At 41.7% G+C, this 26,554-nt stretch overlaps 1 protein-coding gene across 5 annotated transcripts; it reads right to left on the minus strand.

The window, feature by feature from the left end:
- Nucleotides 1-1,823: 1,823 nt before the first annotated feature.
- LOC115534117 (paired immunoglobulin-like type 2 receptor alpha) lies at nucleotides 1,824-26,554 on the minus strand. 5 transcript variants are annotated; one of them, XM_030344778.1, is made up of 10 exons: nucleotides 26,467-26,554; nucleotides 26,014-26,349; nucleotides 25,513-25,548; nucleotides 25,070-25,141; nucleotides 24,727-24,792; nucleotides 11,528-11,629; nucleotides 11,396-11,427; nucleotides 2,595-2,648; nucleotides 2,202-2,291; nucleotides 1,824-1,923 (listed from the first exon to the last, which is right to left on the minus strand). In XM_030344778.1, the coding sequence occupies exons 1-10, from the start codon at nucleotides 26,489-26,491 to the stop codon at nucleotides 1,861-1,863; spliced, it is 876 nt and encodes a 291-aa protein (XP_030200638.1). In that variant the 5' UTR covers nucleotides 26,492-26,554; the 3' UTR covers nucleotides 1,824-1,860. The 5 variants fall into 5 exon arrangements, with proteins under 5 accessions (XP_030200638.1, XP_030200639.1, XP_030200636.1 ...); XM_030344776.1 differs by lacking the exons at nucleotides 1,824-1,923; nucleotides 2,202-2,291; nucleotides 2,595-2,648; nucleotides 11,396-11,427; nucleotides 11,528-11,629 and adding exons at nucleotides 20,690-21,314; nucleotides 21,824-21,916; nucleotides 22,472-22,537; nucleotides 22,846-22,874; nucleotides 23,746-23,847 and having other exon boundaries at nucleotides 24,727-24,786; XM_030344775.1 differs by lacking the exons at nucleotides 1,824-1,923; nucleotides 2,202-2,291; nucleotides 2,595-2,648; nucleotides 11,396-11,427; nucleotides 11,528-11,629 and adding exons at nucleotides 20,690-21,314; nucleotides 21,824-21,916; nucleotides 22,472-22,537; nucleotides 22,846-22,874; nucleotides 23,746-23,847.

Genomic DNA, 26,554 nt, shown 5'->3' on the forward strand with positions numbered 1-26,554 from the left:
AATAAGAGGATCCATGACAATATATTCAAATATGAATAATTGAAAAACTACGCAGGTCATATTTTTCCCAATGTGTTTTAACCCAAAAGTGTTAATTTAGGAGATAACATACAAATATAAATACTCACTCTTTAGTTCTACTTCATGCAGTGTATGATCAACCCCTACTTGTGGTGATGGGAACTCTCTGCAGACGTAAACACCTTCATCTTTCTTCGTCAACTTCTTTACCTCCAGAGAACACTCCTTTGTAACATGTAGTCTTTTTTTGTTGTCTTCAGACTTAACCTTCCCTCTTACAACGAATTCTACAGACGCTCCATTCTTACTGAACAGCCAGATCATATTGGAACAGTCACTCTGAGCCCCGCATGATAGAGAGACACAATCTCCAGCTCTGAACTGTGTTCTTACATAATCTGAGGAGAAAGTTACTTTGTTACATTTGTCATTGATTGGAAAGATATCTGTGAGAGAGAACATTCAGTTATGTAATGTTTAGCAAACTATACACCTTTTGATTTGAATAAATAACTTTAAGGCCATCAAACACAAACACCCACTGATAACTTTGCTAGTTTTTATTATCTTGTTTATTTAAAGTCCTTACCTTTGTAAGACGGAGAATAAACCATATCTGTCTGTCTGTATGTCTGTCTTTCTGCCCGTCTGATAGCTCAAACTACTGCTCACTGTGGAGAGCAAGGCTTCTTATAGCGAGTGTTCTCTCACTTCCTCAAACCTCCAACACTTTACTCTCCTCTTTTTTCACATGAGAGATTACCTGGTACAGACATGGACTGTAAAAACATATCAGTAAATTGTGAAGATGGACTTATTTGGCTATATAATAACATTTCCTATTTGTTTGTAATAACGTGTAATCAGTGATAGAAAAATATGATGGTTTACCCTTTGTTAGCGCTTAATGGCATAAGAAGTAGCCTACATGTGAAATACTTTCCCTCTGATCTCAAACTATTGAGTTTTATTTATCGTCTATTTTTATTGAATGAGCAGTTCAATTTCTTTACCGAATGATTGTACAACATTAACATTATGCAAAATGATGAGGAGCAGGCCTATTGTATTATTTTCATTTTGTTAAAATGTGGAAGTGGTAAACAGGTAAACCACAGGAAATTATATATTTTTAATTGCTCATTTCAAACCTAAGCAGAAAGCAGGTTTCTCAAGTCAACGTTGACACACAGACATTACCTTACAGAGATATTTAATATAAAGTTCAATAAATACACTTATATATACACTCACTCGACATAATGGGAAAACAGAAAAAGGGGTCAAGCAACTTAAATATAAAAAAGCATGAGCTAAAACCTCAGATTCACACCCCTCACTTTAAACACATTTACACATAAACTTACCATTCCTTATAATACGGTCTCACTTTAGCCAGGGATGTTTAATAAGAACAGTTCTAGGCCGACTTTTTCACATTCCCCATCAGTTTAGTCTATGGCGCCCTCTAAAGGCTGTCTAAATACTAGCATTTTCATAAGATATGAGCTGGTAGCCTCCTTCATCGAAACCAGACGGGAAATATTTGCAATTTATGATTAAATTTAATAAACTTTGGTAATTTGTAATTACCAGTAATTAATTGTGAATCACTGTTTCCTCTGATTACCCTCATGTGAGGATTCAGCAATTATAGATCAAAAAATGTGTTTACACCTGAAGATAAATGTTTTATTGACAATAACATTTTTGTATATTCATAATTTCTACTGATGGCTGCTGCTGCTGGCTCTGTTTCATCAGGTACTCATCTGAAGACTTTTATTTTGCCCGTTTGTTGGCGGTGGCGTAGTGTACATCCACATCACCAGCCTTCTCTCAACATCTGGGAGAGGCCCTCACTGAGGAGTAGGTCACTGCATCGCTGGAACCGTCCTCATCCTATAGGGTGACATGGAAGGACGTGAAACAGAATGTGGTGACACATTATATCATGACATGGAATAACTGTGATATGGAATGTTGTGATATGATGCATTCCATGGTGTCCCACACCATGACATGATGCTCTGTGCTTTGATGCTGTTGTGACGAGGTACGAGAGCCAGGTGGTGCAAGAGCCTTGACATGATATATCACGACAATATGGAAGCTGCGACATTCAATACTGTTATTATTATTGACATCTTGTGATATCCTTCCACTAGGAGACAGTTTACCTGTGCTGTAGCCACGCTTCTCTGTCCCTCATACAGGACAATAGAGGCGTATGTTGGACCTCCGCCCTGATCTCCGTCCACACTGAGATGCTGTGACACGGTCAGGAGTTGTGGAGTTAGACGCATTCGATTCATATTCCTAGTTATTGTATTATGCTCAATTAAATTACTTTCACCCCCTTTTAATTAATATATGCTATGTCTTTATATCATCACATAATTACATTGATAAATTGCTTCAGGACGTACGTGTGTGTGTGTGTGTGTGTGTGTGTGTGTGTGTGTGTGTGTGTGTGTGTGTGTGTGTGTGTGTGTGTGTGTGTGTGTGTGTGTGTGTGTGTGTGTGTGTGTGTGTGTGTGTGTGTGTGTGATTAAAGGATGAATAAGTCTCACCTGGTCATGAAGGCCTCCTATGACTGGTAGGGTGTCCCTGATAGAGTTCATACCCTGCACTCAGTCAACACAGTCTCACTCCGAGAACGTCAAATACCGACTGTTGGCAAAGGCCCTTTAGCGTCGGTGACTGACGGGAAAGGTACCCTTTTTATTCGGTCGGTGACGGTAAAGGTACCCTTCGGCGTCTTCTGCATACGGAATGGGGGGTGCCTCACTACGTCTCTAATAGACGATGTGAGCATCTTTCCTATTGGATAGTTTTTTAGGATATTCTTCTGTGAAAATGGCGGACATACTTTTTATCCTGGGTGGAAAATATGATATTTTAGAATAGTTACACCATTAAAAGTGTTTATGTAAACATTTTTAGCGAGAAATGTGCATTTTACTTTCATAATCGTCGTTCGGCGAATGTGAAGGATGTTTGGTTTGATAGATATGACGAAGAATATTTCATCGGGCGATAATGGCCGGCGTACAGGCATCCCGGGCTCACGAAAATAGGTGACACTGTCACGTTATTTAATCTATTGAAACGTGATCAGGTACACGTATTTTCTAAATGTTCGTGTCAAAAAGCAAAATTTTCAAACTCATGCATATCAATTGGAAGTATTTGTCGTGATTTGTCACTAAGCACGACTTCCATCTAAGGTTCTGTCCGGGAGCTTTCTCCCTATTGTCCCTTAAGGAGCTCCGTACAGAACATTTATTGTTAAAAATTGTCTGTGATAACTAAGAATATGACAGCTTTTCCAGTCTCACCAATATGCGCACAGATCGCACGGTTTGACACTTTCAAGATGCGTGCAGTAGCCTACATACGCCAAATGACCATTTCGTGTGCATACGATACGCAAAACCCAGCATTAACTACTGCGGAGGGCGGATACGTCCATTTCGCGTGCATATGATACGAAAAACCCAGCATTAACTGAATGGGAGATGCAATATTTTAGGACAGATTCACCATTTAACGTGTTTCTAATGACATTTCTAGCGAGAAATGTACTTTTCCCTTGAATAATCCTCAGTCAGTGAATGTGTATGATCTTTATTAATCTTTATTATCTGAATGGGAAATGCAGCTCACGTGTTTCCTGCTTTTGTGTTATTAAACCGTTACTTTATGTAACTTTTAATGATATCATCTTGTTAGAAACACGTACGTTTTCGTGAACACTGGATTACGTCGCATTTCAACATAAAATAGCGTGTTATACACACACACACGCACGCACGCACACACACACACACACACACACACACACACACACACACACACACACACACACACACACACACACACACACACACACACACACACACTGCATTTCGCTGCCAAATATATAAATACTAAGGCAGAATAAAGAATAAATTAATTCATTATCATTCAACTTCAACATGCGTTATTACAGTATAGTGGTGGAGGGATGACGTGTGTTGGCCAACCCGGAAGTGAGCGTCGCCCTGTGTTCCCTTGACAAAAAGCCAACGGGTTTTTCCATTTGATTTTGGATTATTGCAGAAAAATTAGCATCTTTGAAGCACCTCCTCAAAAACTGAAAATAAATAAAAATAACTGTGCTCCAAAGAAAGAAATGTAAACCAATGCATTCCGAATGGGAGTGTTTCTCCGATTTTTCCATGCTACACAGAACGAAATGTAAACCCATGCAAATAAAGACTTCATGGTCATAATCATTTAAATATCATTAATCTCCTGAGGGTGGTATTCTATTTTTTTCAACGGGGCTGAATCCAGTCACTTGACCGTCATGGTTGCTATGGTGGTTGCTATCCACCAGCCCCTCTAATCCTTACATGGCTCTAAAAACCACGCGGCAAATGAGCTGCCGTGATTTGTGTTGTTTTTGTCGTAAACTAGTGTCCGATGGTTAAAAAATAGACGGATATTCCAAGGTATCCTTAAAAGGCAGCTTGGATGTTTTTATTTTCTGCAGTTTAGACTTCTTCTATAACCTATTTTTGAAAGCAAAACACCAAGCTCATTGATTTAACGAGGCAGGGTTATTTGTTTTATTTATTAAATAAATATTTATGAGAGGTCATTCCTTCTCCTGAGTTTTCTTCCTATTTATGTCTAGTGTACAACCCTACTGTCCACAAGCATCACCCCCCCCCTCCCCATATGGATTTGGAGAATTGTTGCCACGTCCCAGTGGTGGAGGTATCATATATATGAAAGAGGGCATTCAATTATACTACAATGATCAATTAGGAGGCCGAAGCCCTAAAGGAAGTGAGGCAATAGGTGACTGGGTCGACGACATTTAAGTAAGCTTTACTTTGAGGTCTCTTATATATCAAAGGGGGTCTCAAAGGACGCATACGCTTCAACCTGTGGCTCCGGTCCTACAGGAAATGACTCAGCAAGTGCTCCATCTCGTTGCACCTGCACCCAGCGGCTCGCTTGCAAGATTTTGGCCTGAAGTTATTCCCAGACCTACACCGTAGCCATCCAACCTGCATATCTGAGAATCAGGCCTCTCTTTAATAATGACAAAATGTATGAGAGAAATACACATTAACTTTTGACTCATAAGCGGCGTGGTGCCGGCTCCTTTTGACCTTTTGACCCCAGACTTCTGGGGGAATAGCTGAATCAATTCATTAGTCAATCAAAAGCATGTAAATATCTTCCCGGTGACGTAAGAGGGAGAACAAGGTGTCCTTCAACATCTACGCTTCCAGGCGATTGCAACGGTGCCACACATGAGCATATTCGAACATGTTTAATGGTAGTAATTAGCTGTCGAAATTGGAGGCCTTAATCAATAATGAGCAGCTATTGATTTGCTTCCCGATAGAAATTTGTGACAAATGACATGTTATTTAGCCTCTACACGTTGAGTTGAGTCCAATGACACCAAGCATGACACTCTAGAAAATGGTAACATGTATTTTACATGGTACACCTAGGTCTAGGACATGATCTCGGTGTAGCAAGAGGGCGAGCTTGATCTCATTGGACTCAGCTTAACGTGTAGATGCTAAATAACATGTAATTTGTCAAAAATCTCCATCGGGAAGCAAATCTATAGCTGGTCATTATTGATAAAGGCCTCCAAAATCGACAGCTAATTACTACCCCGAAACATATTCAAATATGATCATGTGTGGCACTGTTGCAATCGCCTCGAAACGTAGATGTCAAAGGACACCTTGTTTGCCCCGTTACGTAACCGGGAAGATATTTTCATACTTCTAATGAATTGATTCATATTTTAAGGTTCTCGGAGTGATACTTTAAGCGGCTGCAGCAGAAGTGTTGAGACGAAAGATGATATCAAGACATTTATAGAATATTCACATTCACATTATGATTCTTCGTCATAACATCCGACCAAACATCCTTTACAGTCACCAAGCGAGGATTATGAAAGTCCAGGCCCCCCCTTCCGGCACTCAAGGTCCGACTGGGCCAAGTTTAGGGCAGGAAGGGCCCCCCATTCCGGCCCTCGGGGTCCGACCGGGCCAAGTTTCGGTGCGGGGGTCCCAGTTAGGCCTTAGAATAAGGTATTCAAATTTCAGGGCGGTAGGACCTTCCTATCTCAAAAACTGTTTTTCCACCATATTCTGAACCATTAGGTCTTGCAGGTAACACTTCTGAGGGGCTTTGTCCAAATGACAGTCCATTTGGGAAAACTTTTTTTCTCTAAGGGCTAGAACTCCAAATCTCGGATATGTCGTTCTCGGGGCCCCGGGAAATGTGTGTAAACATTTTAGCATCCCTAGCTATCTCGAAAAGGCCGGAAAAGGGGCGTGACCTCCCACAGTACGGTAAATGTACATAAGACAGAGGTTAGTTTCTAGTCCCCATTTTTTGTGGGATGGAGGTGTACATTTGTGGCTTAAGGTGTGTAGTCACAGCTGGCCTGTGGCCACGTTTTTGAAGTCTGGGGTCAAAAGGTCAAAAGGAGCCAGCACCACGCCGCTTATGAGATAACAAAAAGTGAATGTGTACTTCTCTAATAGTTTTTTGTCATTATTAAAGAGAAGCCTGATTCTAAGATATACGTGTTGGATGGCTAGGGTGTAGGTCTGGGAAGAACTTCAGGCCAAAATCTTGCAAGTGAGCCGCTGGGTGCAGGTGCAACGAGATGGAGCACTTGCTGAGTCATTTCCTGTAGGGCTGGAGCCACAGGTTGAAGCGTATGCGTCCTTTGAGACCCCCTTTGATATATATGAGACCTCAAAGTAAAGCATACTTAAATGTTGTCGACCCAGTCACCTATTGCATCACTTCCTTTAGGGCTTCGGCCTAAAGGACAAAGCCCCTCAGATGTGTTACCTGCAAGACCTAATGGATCAGAATGTGGTGGAAAAACAGTTTTTGAGATAGGAAGGTCCTACCGCCCTGAAATTTGAATACCTTATTCTAAGGCCTAACTGGGACCCCCGCACCGAAACTTGGCCCGGTCGGACCCCGAGGGCCGGAATGGGGGGCCCTTCCTGCCCTAAACTTGGCCCAGTCGGACCTTGAGTGCCGGAAGGGGGGGCCTGGACTTTCATAATCCTCGCTTGGTGACTGTAAAGGATGTTTGGTCGGATGTTATGACGAAGAATCATAATGTGAATGTGAATATTCTATAAATGTCTTGATATCATCTTTCGTCTCAACACTTCTGCTGCAGCCGCTTAAAGTCTCACTCCGAGAACCTTAAAATATGAATCAATTCATTAGAAGTATGAAAATATCTTCCCGGTTACGTAACGGAGCAAACAAGGTGTCCTTTGACATCTACGTTTCGAGGCGATTGCAACAGTGCCACACATGATCATATTTGAATATGTTTCGGGGTAGTAATTAGCTGTCGATTTTGGAGGCCTTTATCAATAATGACCAGCTATAGATTTGCTTCCCGATGGAGATTTTTGACAAATTACATGTTATTTAGCATCTACACGTTAAGCTGAGTCCAATGAGATCAAGCTCGCCCTCTTGCTACACCGAGATCATGTCCTAGACCTAGGTGTACCATGTAAAATACATGTTACCATTTTCTAGAGTGTCATGCTTGGTGTCATTGGACTCAACTCAACGTGTAGAGGCTAAATAACATGTCATTTGTCACAAATTTCTATCGGGAAGCAAATCAATAGCTGCTCATTATTGATTAAGGCCTCCAATTTCGACAGCTAATTACTACCATTAAACATGTTCGAATATGCTCATGTGTGGCACCGTTGCAATCGCCTGGAAGCGTAGATGTTGAAGGACACCTTGTTCTCCCTCTTACGTCACCGGGAAGATATTTACATGCTTTTGATTGACTAATGAATTGATTCAGCTATTCCCCCAGAAGTCTGGGGTCAAAAGGTCAAAAGGAGCCGGCACCACGCCGCTTATGAGTCAAAAGTTAATGTGTATTTCTCTTATACATTTTGTCATTATTAAAGAGAGGCCTGATTCTCAGATATGCAGGTTGGATGGCTACGGTGTAGGTCTGGGAATAACTTCAGGCCAAAATCTTGCAAGCGAGCCGCTGGGTGCAGGTGCAACGAGATGGAGCACTTGCTGAGTCATTTCCTGTAGGACCGGAGCCACAGGTTGAAGCGTATGCGTCCTTTGAGACCCCCTTTGATATATAAGAGACCTCAAAGTAAAGCTTACTTAAATGTCGTCGACCCAGTCACCTATTGCCTCACTTCCTTTAGGGCTTCGGCCTCCTAATTGATCATTGTAGTATAATTGAATGCCCTCTTTCATATATATGATACCTCCACCACTGGGACGTGGCAACAATTCTCCAAATCCATATGGGGAGGGGGGGGGTGATGCTTGTGGACAGTAGGGTTGTACACTAGACATAAATAGGAAGAAAACTCAGGAGAAGGAATGACCTCTCATAAATATTTATTTAATAAATAAAACAAATAACCCTGCCTCGTTAAATCAATGAGCTTGGTGTTTTGCTTTCAAAAATAGGTTATAGAAGAAGTCTAAACTGCAGAAAATAAAAACATCCAAGCTGCCTTTTAAGGATACCTTGGAATATCCGTCTATTTTTTAACCATCGGACACTAGTTTACGACAAAAACAACACAAATCACGGCAGCTCATTTGCCGCGTGGTTTTTAGAGCCATGTAAGGATTAGAGGGGCTGGTGGATAGCAACCACCATAGCAACCATGACGGTCAAGTGACTGGATTCAGCCCCGTTGAAAAAAATAGAATACCACCCTCAGGAGATTAATGATATTTAAATGATTATGACCATGAAGTCTTTATTTGCATGGGTTTACATTTCGTTCTGTGTAGCATGGAAAAATCGGAGAAACACTCCCATTCGGAATGCATTGGTTTACATTTCTTTCTTTGGAGCACAGTTATTTTTATTTATTTTCAGTTTTTGAGGAGGTGCTTCAAAGATGCTAATTTTTCTGCAATAATCCAAAATCAAATGGAAAAGCCCGTTGGCTTTTTGTCAAGGGAACCCAGGGCGACGCTCACTTCCGGGTTGGCCAACACACGTCATCCCTCCACCACTATACTGTAATAACGCATGTTGAAGTTGAATGATAATGAATTAATTTATTCTTTATTCTGCCTTAGTATTTATTTATTTGGCAGCGAAATGCAGTGTGTGTGTGTGTGTGTGTGTGTGTGTGTGTGTGTGTGTGTGTGTGTGTGTGTGTGTGTGTGTGTGTGTGTGTGTGTGTGTGTGTGTGTGTAACACGCTATTTTATGTTGAAATGCGACGTAATCCAGTGTTCACGAAAACGTACGTGTTTCTAACAAGATGATATCATTAAAAGTTACATAAAGTAACGGTTTAATAACACAAAAGCAGGAAACACGTGAGCTGCATTTCCCATTCAGATAATAAAGATTGATAAAGATCATACACATTCACTGACTGAGGATTATTCAAGGGAAAAGTACATTTCTCGCTAGAAATGTCATTAGAAACACGTTAAATGGTGAATCTGTCCTAAAATATTGCATCTCCCATTCAGTTAATGCTGGGTTTTTCGTATCATATGCACGCGAAATGGACGTATCCGCCCTCCGCAGTAGTTAATGCTGGGTTTTGCGTATCGTATGCACACGAAATGGTCATTTGGCGTATGTAGGCTACTGCACGCATCTTGAAAGTGTCAAACCGTGCGATCTGTGCGCATATTGGTGAGACTGGAAAAGCTGTCATATTCTTAGTTATCACAGACAATTTTTAACAATAAATGTTCTGTACGGAGCTCCTTAAGGGACAATAGGGAGAAAGCTCCCGGACAGAACCTTAGATGGAAGTCGTGCTTAGTGACAAATCACGACAAATACTTCCAATTGATATGCATGAGTTTGAAAATTTTGCTTTTTGACACGAACATTTAGAAAATACGTGTACCTGATCACGTTTCAATAGATTAAATAACGTGACAGTGTCACCTATTTTCGTGAGCCCGGGATGCCTGTACGCCGGCCATTATCGCCCGATGAAATATTCTTCGTCATATCTATCAAACCAAACATCCTTCACATTCGCCGAACGACGATTATGAAAGTAAAATGCACATTTCTCGCTAAAAATGATTACATAAACACTTTTAATGGTGTAACTATTCTAAAATATCATATTTTCCACCCAGGATAAAAAGTATGTCCGCCATTTTCACAGAAGAATATCCTAAAAAACTATCCAATAGGAAAGATGCTCACATCGTCTATTAGAGACGTAGTGAGGCACCCCCCATTCCGTATGCAGAAGACGCCGAAGGGTACCTTTACCGTCACCGACCGAATAAAAAGGGTACCTTTCCCGTCAGTCACCGACGCTAAAGGGCCTTTGCCAACAGTCGGTATTTGACGTTCTCGGAGTGAGACTGTGTTGACTCAGTACAGGAACCCAGTTACTCATCAGCTGGTCTCACCAGTGGTGGGGTCCCCAACAGCTTTTTGCCAATGACCCCATTTTTAGATCAGGACCATTTTGTGACCCCAACACATTTTGTGCATCTGCTAATTGTTTATTCCAATTATCATCTGTTCATGATATTGAAGTCTCAGTGAATTTTCCACCTTGTAGTAGTTTCCTACAAGGTTATGTATGGTGTGTATATATGGTTATGTATGGTGTGTATACTTTTTATTTTATAAAAAACTGTGTATTAAATATAAGTCATCTCCCACAACCCCAGGTGGGGATCGAACCAGAGGCTGAAAACCCTGGTTTACACAACCCAGTGGTTATAACTGACGCTATGATGCAGTAATGATGCTGTTGTAAACTATATTGTTGTAATAATGCTATTTGCTAGCATTATTCTTTTGTTATAAGCAGACTTTCTATATAACTACGATGATAGAATAGGCCTGCAGGATAGTCTAGTGATTATGTTGACTTCAAGCCAAAAGCTTCTGGATTTTTACCCCAAGGCCTAACTACAAGATGCCAATACACCTACCTACCCCTTAATCATCTTAGTCACTTTGGATTGAAACAGCTGTTTAAATGACGGAAAAGGATGTTCATGTCCTTTAGAAATGATTCAGATTCTTCATCTCAACACAGCCGTGCTGCAGATGTGTTGTTTGGTCAGCGTTTCCCACGCTGCAGACCTTCATACGTCAAAAAGTTAGGGGGAGTCTTTTTATTCTTGTATCTCGCGGTCAGCGAGATTATTAACACTCATGCCTGTGGCCCCCTTCAGTTATAATGCTACGTTGTGTAGCATTATAACCACAGAATGCCCCTCTACTAATATTGAACTAGATGGCTTTAATGCTATTTCTTATTCAACCAAATAGTTTAAGTTTTGTTTTTTAAACTCACAGTGGTTGTGGGGTCCTTTGGCCTCTTGTTTCCTGTGAAGAGAAAGCCACAGTGAACGTTTCCATGGTGATATAAACGGTGTGTAGCAGATGTAGACGTGACAACACGATGGTGTCACTGGTCTCCTCTCACCTCTCCTTCTGAGCCAGCGAATGAGGAGAACCAGGCCCACGATCAACAGGACCGCTGTACCCAGCGCTACCCCTGCTGCGAACCCTGGGTCTATAGGTCCACCTGAACACAGGAAGAGGTTACCTTCCTCTCGTTCAGTCGGCAGGATCTCATATGAATTAAGAACCTACATGGGTAGACCTATGCTGGAAACCATAGAAAATGACTAAAGGTTAAAACTGACACACTATAGAAAAGATTTGATGATAGAATACAGAATATTATCCTAGTTTTAGAGGTTGACTCCCAGCCAAAAGGTTCTGGGTTTGAACCCCAATTTGACCCCACATTTTCAGTTCTGAACGCATTTTCACTTTTGTCTAAATGTGTTTGTTCATGTCCTTTAGAAGAAATGCAGATTCGATATCTCACAGCCATTTCATTTGCAGACGTGTTGCTGTGGCCATCGGTTCACATGCGGCAAGACATTCATCTCTGTCACAGCGTACGGGGAAGTATTTTGTGTGCTGATGAAGTTGTGAAAACATTGTTTTAGTTTATCACATCATTAACAAGCATTCTATGGCCACTATGAGTCAATAGATTGAAATGTATACAGCTCACTTTTGTATCTAATTTAAATATAACATTACAACTAAAAAATGGCTAATGAAGCAGGCCTACATCCCTGGCCAGCTCTGTGTTCCCGTGAACCTGAAGTAGGAAGTGTGATGGTTTCATAGGGTTGGCTGTGGGGATTGTCGGACCGTTATAACACATATGTTGACAACCCCCCACACACACACACACACACACACACACACACACACACACACACACACACACACACACACACACACACACACACACACACACACACACACACAACCTCTTGCAGGCAGACTCAGAATCTTGAGCCCATTTATTAGGGAACAGGTGTTATCGGGATTCCATCACTGCATTCCCAGAGTCCTGCATTGTGAAAGTCTTCCCTTTTTTTTTTTTAAATGTACAATGGCATTTTATTCTACATACAAAACAACCATAGTATTTTTCAGGAGTCCACGACCACCCTGCCCGTTTTGACACACAAAAGTAATTTGACACTTCTGGGATGAGCCAATGATTCATCTGTTTGGAAGGTTTTGTTGGAGACAAACAAAGAATCTTCAGGCAACAGATGTGACAGCTGTGACTGCTCTCTCTCTCCTTCGTCTGCTGGGTCCTCTGTGTTTGCCTACCTGCTACAGGTAGCCAGTGGGCGGGGCTGGGAGGCTTGTCAGCTGATGAGGTGCACCTGTGCAGGTCTGCCACGCAGGCTTTAGCCAGTCTCTCTCTCTTTCCACAGAGGCAGGTGGGCTTGGGTTCTGTTTAGGGGGGTTCCTTAAGGGTTTGGACCTTTGGATTGGTTCCATGTTTTGTTTTAGGTTAACACTATTCAACATCCCCACAGCACACTTTCCACTGCCCATATACATAGGCTAGTCGAAAGAATTGTGTGTTTGGTCAGTAGTTCAGTTGGTTGGTCACATATGTTGGTTTGCTGTTCAGGTTTGGTTTGTTGAATTTTGTTTGGGTATTTCCAACATGGTAAAGATGGTTTGTTGTTCCCAGTATTTGTTTTGTCTGTCTGGGTAAGTTTCCTCCGTTCTGGCTCGGTCGGTCCTTGTGATTTTGGTACTGGTTTTCTGTCCAAACCATATAATCGCACATTTTCTAATCTTCCATACGCTACACTAATCCCTTTACAGATTTCATGATACTTACTTTATTCTAATAAATAACTTTATCCCTTATCTTGTGTAGAACCCGATCTTTGCTCTGACCCGAGCCTCGTCTAAATGCAGCCAAGGAGATGGAAGACGTTATGAATAATTATTAGATGATTGTGTTGTACAATGAAAGACAGTAAAGATTCAATATGAATGGCAAAATAAGGATGGGATTTTATTTGAACAATAAAATATGTTTTGGGCAAATTATAGAGAGGCTGAGATTATAGATTTCATATTCAAAAGGCGAAGGGGTGAAAAAATGTAAGAAATATATTTAAGAAATATAGGCCTACTCAAAACCCAAATCATTGATATCATACCCTATCCAATAATAAAGAAATTTGAATTTGAATGGTAACAATTCCGTTAAATCCTCGTCCTCGTTTTGAACGTCTCACTCATGGCCGATCAGTGTGTTCTTTCTGATTAGCTCTTAATTGAGATCACCTGTCACGCACCCCTTTATTAAAGGTGAACACAATGGGTTTGGTTTACTTTTCGCATCGGCCTGTGTCAATCGAGGTTGAGTTTAGTGAGGGTGGAAAGTTTTCGATCTAGATTGCAGATCACTATTGTCACTTTATACAAACTGAAAGTATGCGTTGTTGAGTGTTTGTTTTTGTGGGCATTTGACTGAACAGCCCAGACAAATATTGCTACCAACATGGCACTTCGAAACAGACCACCGCAGTGAGTAAAAGTTATTTTCCTTTATTAAATGTTGACGTTTTTGGGCTGTCTCCTCGGACACAAGCCATCAGTATCCCTGCTCTTTGCACCTTGACATGCATGTCGCCGCTGTTTGTTAACCTAGCTTTGCTGATTTGTATCTTGTGGTGTGTGTGTGTTTTTCTTAACAGGTGTTGGATGACTGACAAGATCTATGGGGGGGGCCCCTTTGGGCCCCCCCATACTAACTTAGTCTTCAAAGGAATCTAGTGCCATGGGACTCCAGTGTCTTCAAAACATCCTCGGAATACATGTGTATGAATGGTCCACCGAAGGGTTGATCTGGAAGCCAGCACGGTCCACGCAGTAATCTGCTGCGTGGGCCGTAGTGGCTTCCAGAGCCATCTTTCGGTCTTGGTCAGGATTTGTTACAGTTGCCCTTCAATGTAGCAGGCTACGGGTTTCGGAAGAAGCCTGCTTTACGTAGCATTGGAGTACAAATATTGTGCAAAATGCTCATGTAATTGCACTAGCACTAGTAACCTGTAAATTAGTTTAGTTTAACGTCATTCCGTGCTGTCTCTGTCAAATGTGTGGCTTACTTTAAGTCCACAAGGCCCTCTGGTAAACCACGTTGGAACACCCCTGGACAAGGTGATTAGTCACTGGGTGTGTGCTAAAGTTTTGTTCCATTTTTCACTAGTTGGTTAAGGTTTGGTAGAATTGTTTGGATGCTAGCGACGTGATGGTGTATGTACAAGAGCCTACCGTGGCCAGGCCACAGTTGCGACAGCCACGGCCAGATGACCTAGTGTGAGTGCAACCTTGATTGCATTTGTATACTGTTTACCATTGGATGTTTATGCAATTTGGCTTAATTCATCCGCAGTAAAGCTGCATTTGACTATTCCAGGGTCGTTTTGTACAGGCTTTCAATTGACCATGTTGACTAGTTTGTGGGAAGTTTTTTTTTTTTTTACCCTTGCTTACAATCCAACGGTTGTGACCACTTATGCAACTGGGCTGTGAACCTTGCAATTCTAGTTGCATATTTGTACACGCAAGCTTGTCCATTTCTATCGCCATCACTAACACTAGCTTCAGCATTTCCTTGTAGGCCATTAGCTGACTTGTGTATTGGAGCGATGATTTGGGTATTTTAAGATGCTTGAAAACCTAAAATAAAGCAAAATGCGTGTCTGGTGTGCAAGAGCCAATTTGTTGGCTTGCAGTAGTCGTAGTCGAACACTGATGTCTCTCTAGGCTTGAGGGAATGTCCTGGAGCATTTGGGAATACACTTTTATTTAGTCTACCTGACCAGGGACATCTTTGAACTATAGGTCACCTAACCCAAACTTTTCACTCTTGCTAGGTTGTCCTTTTCTCTTGTTTTAACCCGAAAGGGCTGAAATATCAACATTTCAGGTATTCTGTTTGGATAATGTGCAAAACTTGTGGCTAATAAAAAAAATTAACGAATGTATTTTTCTTAATGTGGTTAAACTATTTAAAGATTTGTATGCAAAATATTTCTGCTCAATTTGTGGTCAATGAAACTCTGAAACTTTTTAATATGATAAAACCCAACTATGGGTTAAAGGTATTTGCTTTGGGCATCTTTTGATATTTTTAGAATCTAGCTCCATTGCCGTTAGAAATGGTGTCTCCCAGTACTGCAAAGTGCTTCCACAAGTTTAAAAGGTACGGCCACACCAAACGCGTTACCCGCGTATGACGCGTATAAAATCGGCAATTTTTCCATAGGGAACCATTGGTTTACGCGCGTATGAGGCGCGTACATGCGTTACATGCGTATAAGCAACATTTTACTCGCGTTAGGGGCGTATGAGGCGCGTACATATACGCGCGTACGCGAGGAGTTCAAAAAATTTAACTTTTTACGCTCATACGCGTGATACTTAGCCGCAATAGCCAATCAGCGTGGAGCTTGACCCGACGTCACTGGCAGAGAGTAGTGACCCTTGCACAGAAGCATAGGGCTGACATCTTTCTTTATTCTGGGTGGAAATAGTAACATAGTTACGCCATTAAATGCGTTTATGGAAACATTTTTAGCGAGAAATGTGCATTTTACTTTCATAATGTTCACTCGGTGAATGTGAAGGATGTTTGGTTTGATAGTTATGACGAAGAGTGAACGCTCCGTTCACTTGCATGGACAGAGTCTCTGGTTGCTAAGCAACCTCAACGTCTTGGCGGACTATTTCTCTGCCGATCAACACTACGAATGCTGGAAACACACCAGACACACCATGTGAAGTTATTTAACCCGATTATTGTTATTTATATCCGAGATTATTTAATCTAACCCGATCCAAGCTCTATCATGCACCCAAACACGGCGGCGTTTGGGTTTCCTTCCTCGGACTCCTAAATCCAGCGCAGCCACAGGCGCGTAGCTGCGTACGTAGGACCATTTTTGACACAAAATGGTCAAGCAACATTTTAGCTGCAATAATAATAATACATTTAATTTAGAGGCGCCTTTCAAGACACCCAAGGTCACCTTACAGAGCATATAGTCATCATTCAAAACTATGTAAAACAGACTAGGAATAAAAGGGGCGTATGAGCTGCGTATGGTACGCGCTTGGTGTGTTCGCAGCACCTTGGTGCGGCCACACCAACCGCGTTACTCGCGTTGGACAACGCGAGTAACGCGCCTAACCTGACGCTTGACCAGTGTGTGGTGGTTCAACGCTTCCAACGCGTCAACGCGCCAACGCAGCTAGATGAGTCCATGTCCATGCAAGTGAACGGAGCGTTCCCTCTTCGTCATAACTATCAAACCAAACATCCTTCACATTCACTGAGCGAACATTATGAAAGTAAAATGCACATTTCTCGCTAAAAATGTTTCCATAAACGCATTTAATGGCGTAACTATGTAACTATTTCCACCCAGAATGTCGGCCGTGGCTGCGCTGGAGTCCGAGGTAGGAAACCCAAACGCCGCCGTGTTTGGGTGATAGAGTTTAGATCAGGTTAGATTAAATAATCTCGGATATAAATAACAATAATCGGGTTAAATAACTTCACATGGTGTGTCTGGTGTGTTTCCAGCATTCGCAGTGTTGATCAGCAGAGAAGCAGTCCGCCAAGACGTTGAGGTTGCTTAGCAACCAGAGACTCTGTCCATGCAAGTGAACGGAGCGTTCCCTCTTCGTCATAACTATCAAACCAAACATCCTTCACATTCACCGAGCGAACATTATGAAAGTAAAATGCACATTTCTCGCTAGAAATGTTTCCATAAACGCATTTAATGGCGTAACTATGTTACTATTTCCACCTAGAAAAAAGTAAGATGTCGGCCGTATGCTTCTGTGCAAGCTCACTACTCTCTGCCAGTGACGTCGGGTCAAGCTCCACGCTGATTGGCTACCGCGGCTAAGCGTCACGCGTTGGAGCGTTGAAAGTTCAATTTTCTGAACTCCGGGCGTTGGTGCGTTGGGCGCGTTACTGCGTCTATGCAAAAATGCCGATTTTCAACGCCCCTAACGCGAGCAACGCGTTTGGTGTGGCCGTAGAGCCTGTGACCTTGCGTTTAACTTTTTTCGACTTTTGGTGACTTTCACAAAAGAGAAATGAACTGGTTAATACAATAAACAAGACATTTCATGGTACCATTTTGAACTGTTTGTTATATATTGCATTAAATCCATATGCTTGAAACTTTTCAATAATGAATATCAACGAAACAATGGAATGAAATAAATAGTTCAAGCAATTTGTGGGACTTGGCTGCTTTTACATTATTACTCATTTTGGGGGTTATTTCAGTCTCTCCAACCTGCAGGTCGTGCGAAGAATCATGTGAATGGGAATATTCTATAAATGTCTTGATATCATCTTTCGTCTCAACACTTCTGCTGCAGCCGCTGTTGAAGCGTATGAGTCCTTTGAGACCCCCTTTGATAAAAGAGGTTCTCAAATGTTGACCCTCAGTCACCTATTGCATCACTTCCTTTAGGGCTTCGGCCTCCTAATTGATCATTATAGTATAATTGAATGCCCTCTTTCATATATATGATACCTCCACCACTGGGACGTGGCAACATTTATCCAAATCCATATGGGGGGGATGCTTGTGGAAAGTAGGGGTGTATACTCGACATAAATAGGAAGCAAACTCATCTCACAAATGAGTAATGACATCTCACAAATATTTATTTAATAAATTGTTTCAATTTATAATAATCCAAAATCCAATGGCAAAACCCGTTGGCTTTTTGTCGAGGGAATCCAGGGCGACGCTCACTTCCGGGTTGGCCAACATACGTCATCCCTCCACCACTCTACTGTAAAAACACATGTTCAAGTTGAATGAGAATAATAATAATAATAATTCTGCCATAGTATTTATTTAAGGGGGGGGGGGGGGGGGGGGGGAAACAAGTCTTTTGGCCATTTGTAGTGTTGATCAGCAGAGAAATAATTTGTCCGCAAAGACGATGACGTCGCTTAGCAACGGTAGACGCTGGGGTAGACAAGTCACCGGACTACTACCCATGCAAGTGAACGGAGCGTTCCACGGCATTGAGGAGACCCGTGTGTTAAAGGCCTATAATATTTCTGTTTATGGCATAGATTTCTCCTCAGATTAGGCCAATAAACCAATGGTAAAATAAAAATAAAAACGCTCGATCAAAGGCCCGGACCGAGTATAGTGGTGGGAAATATCGGCCCGACCCGGCCCGCATCGGGCTCGGGCTCGGGCAGAGAATCTAAACACTGACTGGAATTACTTAATAATAATAATAATAATAATAATAATACATTTAATTTAGAGCACTTAGCAGGTGTCTGTAGGGCTATATCAGGAGTTAATGCACGCACTGCAGCCAATCAGAATCAGAGTATTCCCCCAGACCGTGGTCTAAACAATATTATTCACGAGTTATAAACAACCCCTACACATCAATATTAATTATAACCCTGTGGAAATTGCCATAAGTGAGAGACACAATTTCGCACGTTGAGCACACAGTTTTGTGACTCGTTCATTTAGTAAGAGAGAAACAGGAAATCAAAACGTGCTGAAGGTAAACAAATCCCGCATGGGCTCTGACGTCATGAGACGCTCGTAATCCTTAAAAGGGACAGCGATCCCTGAACCACCAAGACAGTAAACGACATGCCTAACACAATTGAAAGAACAACACAAAACAAAATACTGTAGGTGAATTATGTTACACTCACTACAACCCATTAAATACGGTATGATTTCTAGATGTCATGGCAACGTCCGCTCGCGACACTGGACTTGCGATCGAGGCATCGACGCGGACGTTCATTCAGCCAAAAACAAGAGATTAGATGGCTAGATAAAATAAACATCAAGACATACAATTCTAAAAAGAACAGATGAAGCAGCTACCCTTTTTTCCTTCGCGGTTTGCCTACAGAGCAGCCTATCCGTGTATTGTCACAATTTCTCAGTATCAAAGGTGAAAGTAGAAACGGGTGGCCAAAAGCTGTCATATTGTTAGTTATCACAGACAATTTTAAGTAGAAACGGGTGGCCAAAAGCTGTCATTTGTTAGTTATCACAGACAATTTTCATCAATGAATGATCTGTACGGAGCTCCATAAGGGACATTAGGGAGAACGCTCCCGGACAGAACCTTAGTTTGGAAGTCATGCTTAGTGACACGACAAATTGCCTACTTCGAATTGAAATACAAAATTTAGAAAATAGGCCTACGTGTCCCTGATCACGTTACAATAGATTAAATAACGTGACAGTGTCACGTATGTTCGTGAGACCATACCCGTACTTCCATGAGTATACTTAAAGGAAGTATACTATCCGCACTATCTACTACATTATTTTTTCAGATGTGAGTGCTGTTCCAAATCGAGTACTCCGTGGTGCACTAACCGGAAATTACGATCACGACTGATAGGTTGTTAAGGTGTTTTACTCTCAGATAAAGAGGTTCTGGGTCCCAACCCCAATGTCCACACTCCACAGCCAGACTGTCATGGCGTCCTTGAGTGAGCTGCCTCTAACCCCTACCTGCTCCTTAATGACATGTTTCTGAACTCACTGTTTATACACCTTGACTAAAGCATCGGCTTAAGTGACTAGAACAGAGATGTGAATAGTTATCTCCCATTTAGAAATTATACAGATTATGTTGCAACACTTGCTCATATGCTTTGCTGTGGTTAGTGGCTCCAAGTCGGGTCACACACGGCCAGAATTTAAATTCTGTTTTATGCAAGCAAGTAATTTTGCATGCGGAGGAATGTGGGAAAACTTTGTTGGTGATGCAGTGAGAGATTGTCAGATTGTTAGGACACATTACTCATAATGAACTTGGTTTTGTCATTGGCTTAAATATGATAACTCAGAACCTCTTATTGTTTCTGAGTGTGTGTACTTATCTCAGGTTTGGACCTTGACCAGTGTCCTCGAGTCCCTCTGGCGTGGCGTGGTGCAGTCATACTGCCACTAGGGGGCTCACGGCCGGTCCAGACAGATGAAGGACTTTAGGAATTCATACACTCAGAGTGTCCACTGGGCAGATGGTCTTATTTGGTGACATGATAAAATGTCTGAGTTGTTTGTAGTGACATGTGATCAATGAAATAGAAGATGCATAATGTTGTCAATGCTTTGTTGGACGGGTGCACAATTGACTATGGGTTAAAAGTCTAACTAGTATTTGTGTTTCTGTAAAAATCTCATTAGGAAAGTGTAACATAATGCAAATGGAGAAATGTTCTTATTTTTATTGCACAATTCAAATCACATCTTGGTTACATTCGTAGCCTACATATCTAAAGCAAAACAGAATATGGTGTTTTGTAGAGCAAGAACATTTTAAATGCAGGAGCTTTAAAATAGTCCGATTATTATATTATTAACCTCACCAAAAAGGTTGGCTACAAACTTTTGTGTTCATTGGTCCGTTGATTATTTTTCATATATTCTGTTTGGTCTCTGGCGCCCTGTCAAGGACAAAGTATAAACTCATTTGAAAAAATTGTTCCCATCATTTACATTTGTGAGAAGTTGCATTCAGCAATTGTTGCCTCATGGAATTTGTATTAATTTCATTATTTTCGTCCGGCCTAAATGCTTGTTTAAGGACCAAGGGAAACAAAGTTTGCTCAGTCGGTTATAATGCATCTGAACACAACCACAACAAGCTATAGCTCCGACCGCTTCCCCCTGCTTCATCACGTGTTGTCCAGACGTTTGTCATTTTGACAGTTGGTGGACGGTGACAAAATGGACGCCCATGTCTGCAGTGTCCCCAGCACATCTTGGAGGGGCCCTCATGTTTTCATAGGTAGCCGCATCGCTAAGTTCACCAGGATCCACTTGGTCCTGTAAGAACCAAAATATATATTTTTAATTAAATCTGAATCTCCATGAAATGTCCCTTGCAGGGTTTGTCCTTTTTACAACGTATTTCCTCATTTGTTTAATAATTGTTGGTAAAACTGTGTACCAACAGAGAATTAAACAGACATGAACAGACTATAGTAGGCTATTACCCAATACCCACACAAGAAAACACAGTCGCTCAAACACTGTCCTCAAAGCTACTCCCGCTGCTTTCTTCTCCCTCTTTGAGCCATACTTTACGAAAGTTAACTGTTGTTGACTGGTGTGACACAGTCTTGTACCCATAACATTTGTTGAGCAATTTACACATTTCATGATATGGAAAATTATATTTTATTAGAGAAGCCAAGCCAGGAACATCTCATGGAGATTCAGATTGAAATGTAAACCTTTTAAATGTTGCTCTGTTGACTCCCCCCCAACCTTCTCTGTGTCTCAGGTCCATGTGTGACCTGTGAGGTGGGCGTGGCTGAGTCTATAATGTTTACCTGTGCTGAGCCTACTGCCCTCATCCCACCACGCTGGACCACAGAGGGGGCCCTGGGGGCCCAGTCCAGGTCCATCTCCACAGTGTGCTGCTGCTACACATTCACATGAGATAAGATGAACTCCTTTAATCCCACAGGGGAAGAACTAGAGATAAAAACCTTTAAATAAGAATAATAAAACAGAAAGATATACAGAAAGTAGATCTTATACACACAATAACAACATCAGGGTAATTAATGTGTGTTGCTGGTATAAATAAGCATAAGAAAAGATAAAATGTAATTATGTAATTATTCAAAAAATGTAAATTAATGCACTTATAATTCTTAAATCCAAATTGAAATATACATATATATATATATATATATATATATGTATATTTCAATTTGGATTTAAGAATTATAAGTGCATTAATTCACATTTTTTGAATAATTAATTGAAAAAAAACAGACATTAATTGCATCACATTGCATGTGAGATGTATTCAATGTGACAATTACACGACGGAGTGAATGAATATATTGTGTGTGTGAGTCTGTGTGTGTGTGTGTGTGTGTGTGTGTGTGTGTGTGTGTGTGTGTGTGTGTGTGTGTGTGTGTGTGTGTGTGTGTGTGTGTGTGTGTGTTGAATGGGTGAAGGAGTCTCACCTGGTCACTGGCCCCTGGGCCGAGGCGTTCTCTGGCTGGCGGGGCGTCGCTGGCAGAGTTCAGACCCTGCACCAACACAGTCATCAGTTACTGCTGCTCACATCCCTCTAGCAGCCACCGCCCTCCAAAGGGACTGACACTTTATATTGCTAAGCCTCATTAAACACCCCACCCTCCTTTACTGCAACATTTTAAATGTTATTATTACTAACATGTAGTTAAAATGGAAGCAGCCTCTGCTAACATTGACCTGCTTAGTGTGGATTGTTGTCATATTCTCCACTTGTTGAGCAACACAGTAAATAGAGAACAAGTCAAACTGGCCACGAACACAACCTGTTACTGTAATTCACCCTCTTTGGTCTTTAACTCACAATCCACTCTTCTGTTGCTGCCCTGTTACCTGGTGGAGAGAAAGCCACAGTCAGTGTTTCCATGGCGACATAAACAGATGTGAAGATGGAGACATGACCACAAGTTAAGTTAAGTAAAGACTATTAGTAAAGGCCATAACTCAGTTAAAGTCCCAAAGGCCTTCAGAGACCCACACTATGACACCCCCTCACCCCAAGGGCTAGACTTTAAGCCTTCTGAAGGACAAGGAAAACGGCACAACATAGAAATAGGTGCTGCTGTTTTGTTTAATGTTGTTCACTAAATAAAAACTCTTCAAGACAAATTTAGCCTTGAGTTAGCCTGTCTCTCCCCCCCTCTCTCCCCCTCTCTCTCTCTCTCTCTCTCTCTCTCCCTCTCTCCCCCCCCCCCCTCTCTCTCTCTCTCTCTCTCTCTCTCTCTCTCATCTCTCTCTCTCTCTCTCTCTCTCTCTCTCTCTCTCTCTCTCTCTCGATCTCTCTCTCTCCCCCCCTTCTCTCTCTCTCTCTCTCTCTCTCCCCCCCTCTCTCTATGTCCCTCCCTCCCTCTCTCTCTCTCTCTCTCACTCTCCCCCCCTCCCCTCTCTCTCTATCTCTTTCTCCCCCCCTCTCTCTCTCTCTCCCCCCCCCCCCCTCTCTCTCTCTCTCTCTCTCTCTCTCTCTCTCTCTCTCTCTCTCTCTCTCTCTCTCTCTCTCTCTCTCTCTCTCCCTCTCCCCCCCCTCTCTCTTCCCCCCCTCTCTCTCTCCCTCCCTGTCTCTTCCTCTCTCTCTCTCTCTCTCTCTCTCTCTCTCTCTCTCTCTCTCTCTCTCTCTCTCTCTCTCTCTCTCCCTCTCCCTCTCTCTCTCTCCCCCCCCCCCCCCCTCTCTCTCTCTCTCTCTCTCTCTCTCTCTCTCTCTCCTCACCTCTGGTTCTCCACCAGCCAATGAGGCGGAGCAGAACCACCAGGGTCAGGACGGAGAAGCCCAGCAGCACCAGGACCCGCAGCAGGACCCCCGCTGTAGGAGCTGCAAGAGATCACACCGACCTCCATGAGCTGATGGTACAACGCCTTGAGTGGTCACAAAGGGTGATGGAGGCCATTTACCATTATAACAACACACATGGGATTAAGTCTGGAACCACAGAGAACTTGACAGACTTTCTATATAAATGCTAGGATGAAAGAGAGTAGGATGGTCTACCTAAGGTGTTTGACTCCAAGATAAGAGGTTCTGGGTTCCAACCCCAATGTCCACACTCCGCAGTCTGACTGTCATGGCGTCCTTGAGGGAGCTGCCCCTAACCCCTACCTGCTCCATAGTGACATGTGTCTGAACTCACTGTTGGAACATGTGGACTGAGGCAACTCAACTGAACTCAACACTTGTACTTATTCTTTGCTGTGGTTAGTGGCTCTATGTCTGGCCACACACAAACAGAATTTCAATTCGATTTTGTGCAAGGGCAAGTATTTTTGAATGCGGAAAAACGTGGGAAAACATTTGTTGGTGATGCAGTGAGAGTCAGATTGTTAGAACACATACCTGGGTCAGTAGTGTCACCTGCTACTTCACCTGCTGAAATTATCTTGGTTTTGTCTCAAGCTTAACTCTTATAACTTAAACCTCTTAACTAAAACAAAAGGATAGCACACTCAACCATCGCTTGGTTGAGTGTGTATCCAGACTGACTCATGCCCCTGCTGACATGTTGTTGTGGTTAATAAAGTACATCTCTGGCCAGCTCTGTGTTTCTGTGAAACAGAAGGAGGAAGTGTGATGATTTATTAGGGTTAGTTGTGGAGAAGTTAGATAGTTAGAAGACATAACTTGATGCTACAAGTCCAGAGAGTAACAGGGATAGATGGAAACACACCATTTTAAACCATGACAGTGATAGAATACCGTTCAGTGTGTGTGTGGTTGGTGTTGATGTTGAGGGCCTTGCTGCTGGGCTGCTGCTGGCTGCTCCTTGTGGATTAAAATCAATGGAAAAGAGGAACATTACTCACTCCTTATAACAAATATGCTTTAAAATATCATTTTAGACAAGCGTTGAGTTTTATCAAGGTTTACAGTTATAACGGAAGAATGTGCGATTGTTTCATCATACTTTAGTGGAGATGTCAGAGATGTTACAGGTTCCTCATGGTAGGCCACTCGTACCTCCACTACCATGTCCTCAGAGTTACATGATGGATAAAGAAACCATTTTGAAACATGGCTCCTCAAGATAGAGATTAATTACCTTTCACTGGTGTAGTGCTTGGTTTGGATGTGCTTGTGCAAGTTGTGTTTGCTACTCCATGTGGCAAAAACACTGACAAAACAAAAAGAAACATGGAATAAGTAAACCATCACAATAACTCTTTCCAAGAAATATGCTTAAAAAAACCATTTGAGACAAGGGATGAGAGTTTTTTCCTGCAGATTTTTTTCTGATTTATAAATGGAGTTTATGTCTAAAATGTAACTAAACAAACAAACAAAACAACAAAAAATAAGATATGTCTACAGTTATAACTGACGATTTTGGGATGTTCTCATCATATTTGGTGATAATATCAGAGATTATCATGTTCCTAATGCTGGCATGCATTCATTGATTCATCCACTACCAAGTCCTCAGAGTTACATGACAGATAAAGACACCATTTAGACACATGGCTCCTCAAGATAGAGATGAAATACCTTTCACTGTGGTTGTGGTTGGTCTGTGTGTGCTTGCTGCTCCATGTGGATTAAAAGCAAAGACAGAACAAAGACCAACATAGAATTACTAAACATACATATAATATAAGAAATTGTCTACAGTCATACTGTATTAGAAACTATCTTGATCACTCTTTACAACAACTACACCAGCTTCAAATATATCGTTTTATAACAGGGTGGAGGGTTTTGTTCTGCTGGTGTGTCTGTGGCCTGGGCCTGATATTTTACTGATGAATAACTGCAGACCATGAGACTTGAAGACTATATAAATGTAACAAATAAATGAATGTAAGAAAATGTCTACAGTAATAAAGACATCTATTTAAACTGTTAAATTATTCTCGTCACACAGGATTCTCAAATCTCAATAAGAGGATCCATGAAACTATATTCAAATATGAATGATTGAAACACTACACAAGTTATTTAACCCAAAAGTGTTAATTCAGGAGAGTACATAAAAATATAAATACTCACTGATTAGTTTTAGATCATATCGTATATGATCAACGTGTCCTCCTGATGATAGGATGGATCTGCAGGTGTAAGGACCTTCATCTTCCTTTCTCAACTTCTTTACCTCCAGAGAACACTCCTTTGTGACACATACTCTTTCTTCCTTGTATTCAGACCTAACCTTCCCTTTGTCAACCAATTCTACAGTCATTGTATTGTTGTAACTGAACAACCAGGTAATATTGGAACAGTCACTCAGAGCCCCGCATGATAGAGAAATACAATCTCCAGCTACTAACTCTGTTCTTCCATGATCACAGGAGGTGGGTTTGTAACATTCGTCATTGATTGAAGTATCTGTGAGAAAGAACAAACCTTTTGATTTGAATAAATAACTTTAAGACCATGTAACACAAACACCCACTCATAACTTCACTAGTTTTTATTATCTTGGCTATTTTAAGTTGTCCTTACCTCTGCATGACGGAGAAGGAACCATATCTACTGTTTGTCTGTCTGTCTGTCTGTCTGATAGCTCAAACTACTGCTCACTGTGGGGAGC

The sequence above is a fragment of the Gadus morhua genome, chromosome 21 (assembly GCF_902167405.1).
Source record: "Gadus morhua chromosome 21, gadMor3.0, whole genome shotgun sequence".
NCBI lineage: Eukaryota > Metazoa > Chordata > Actinopteri > Gadiformes > Gadidae > Gadus > Gadus morhua.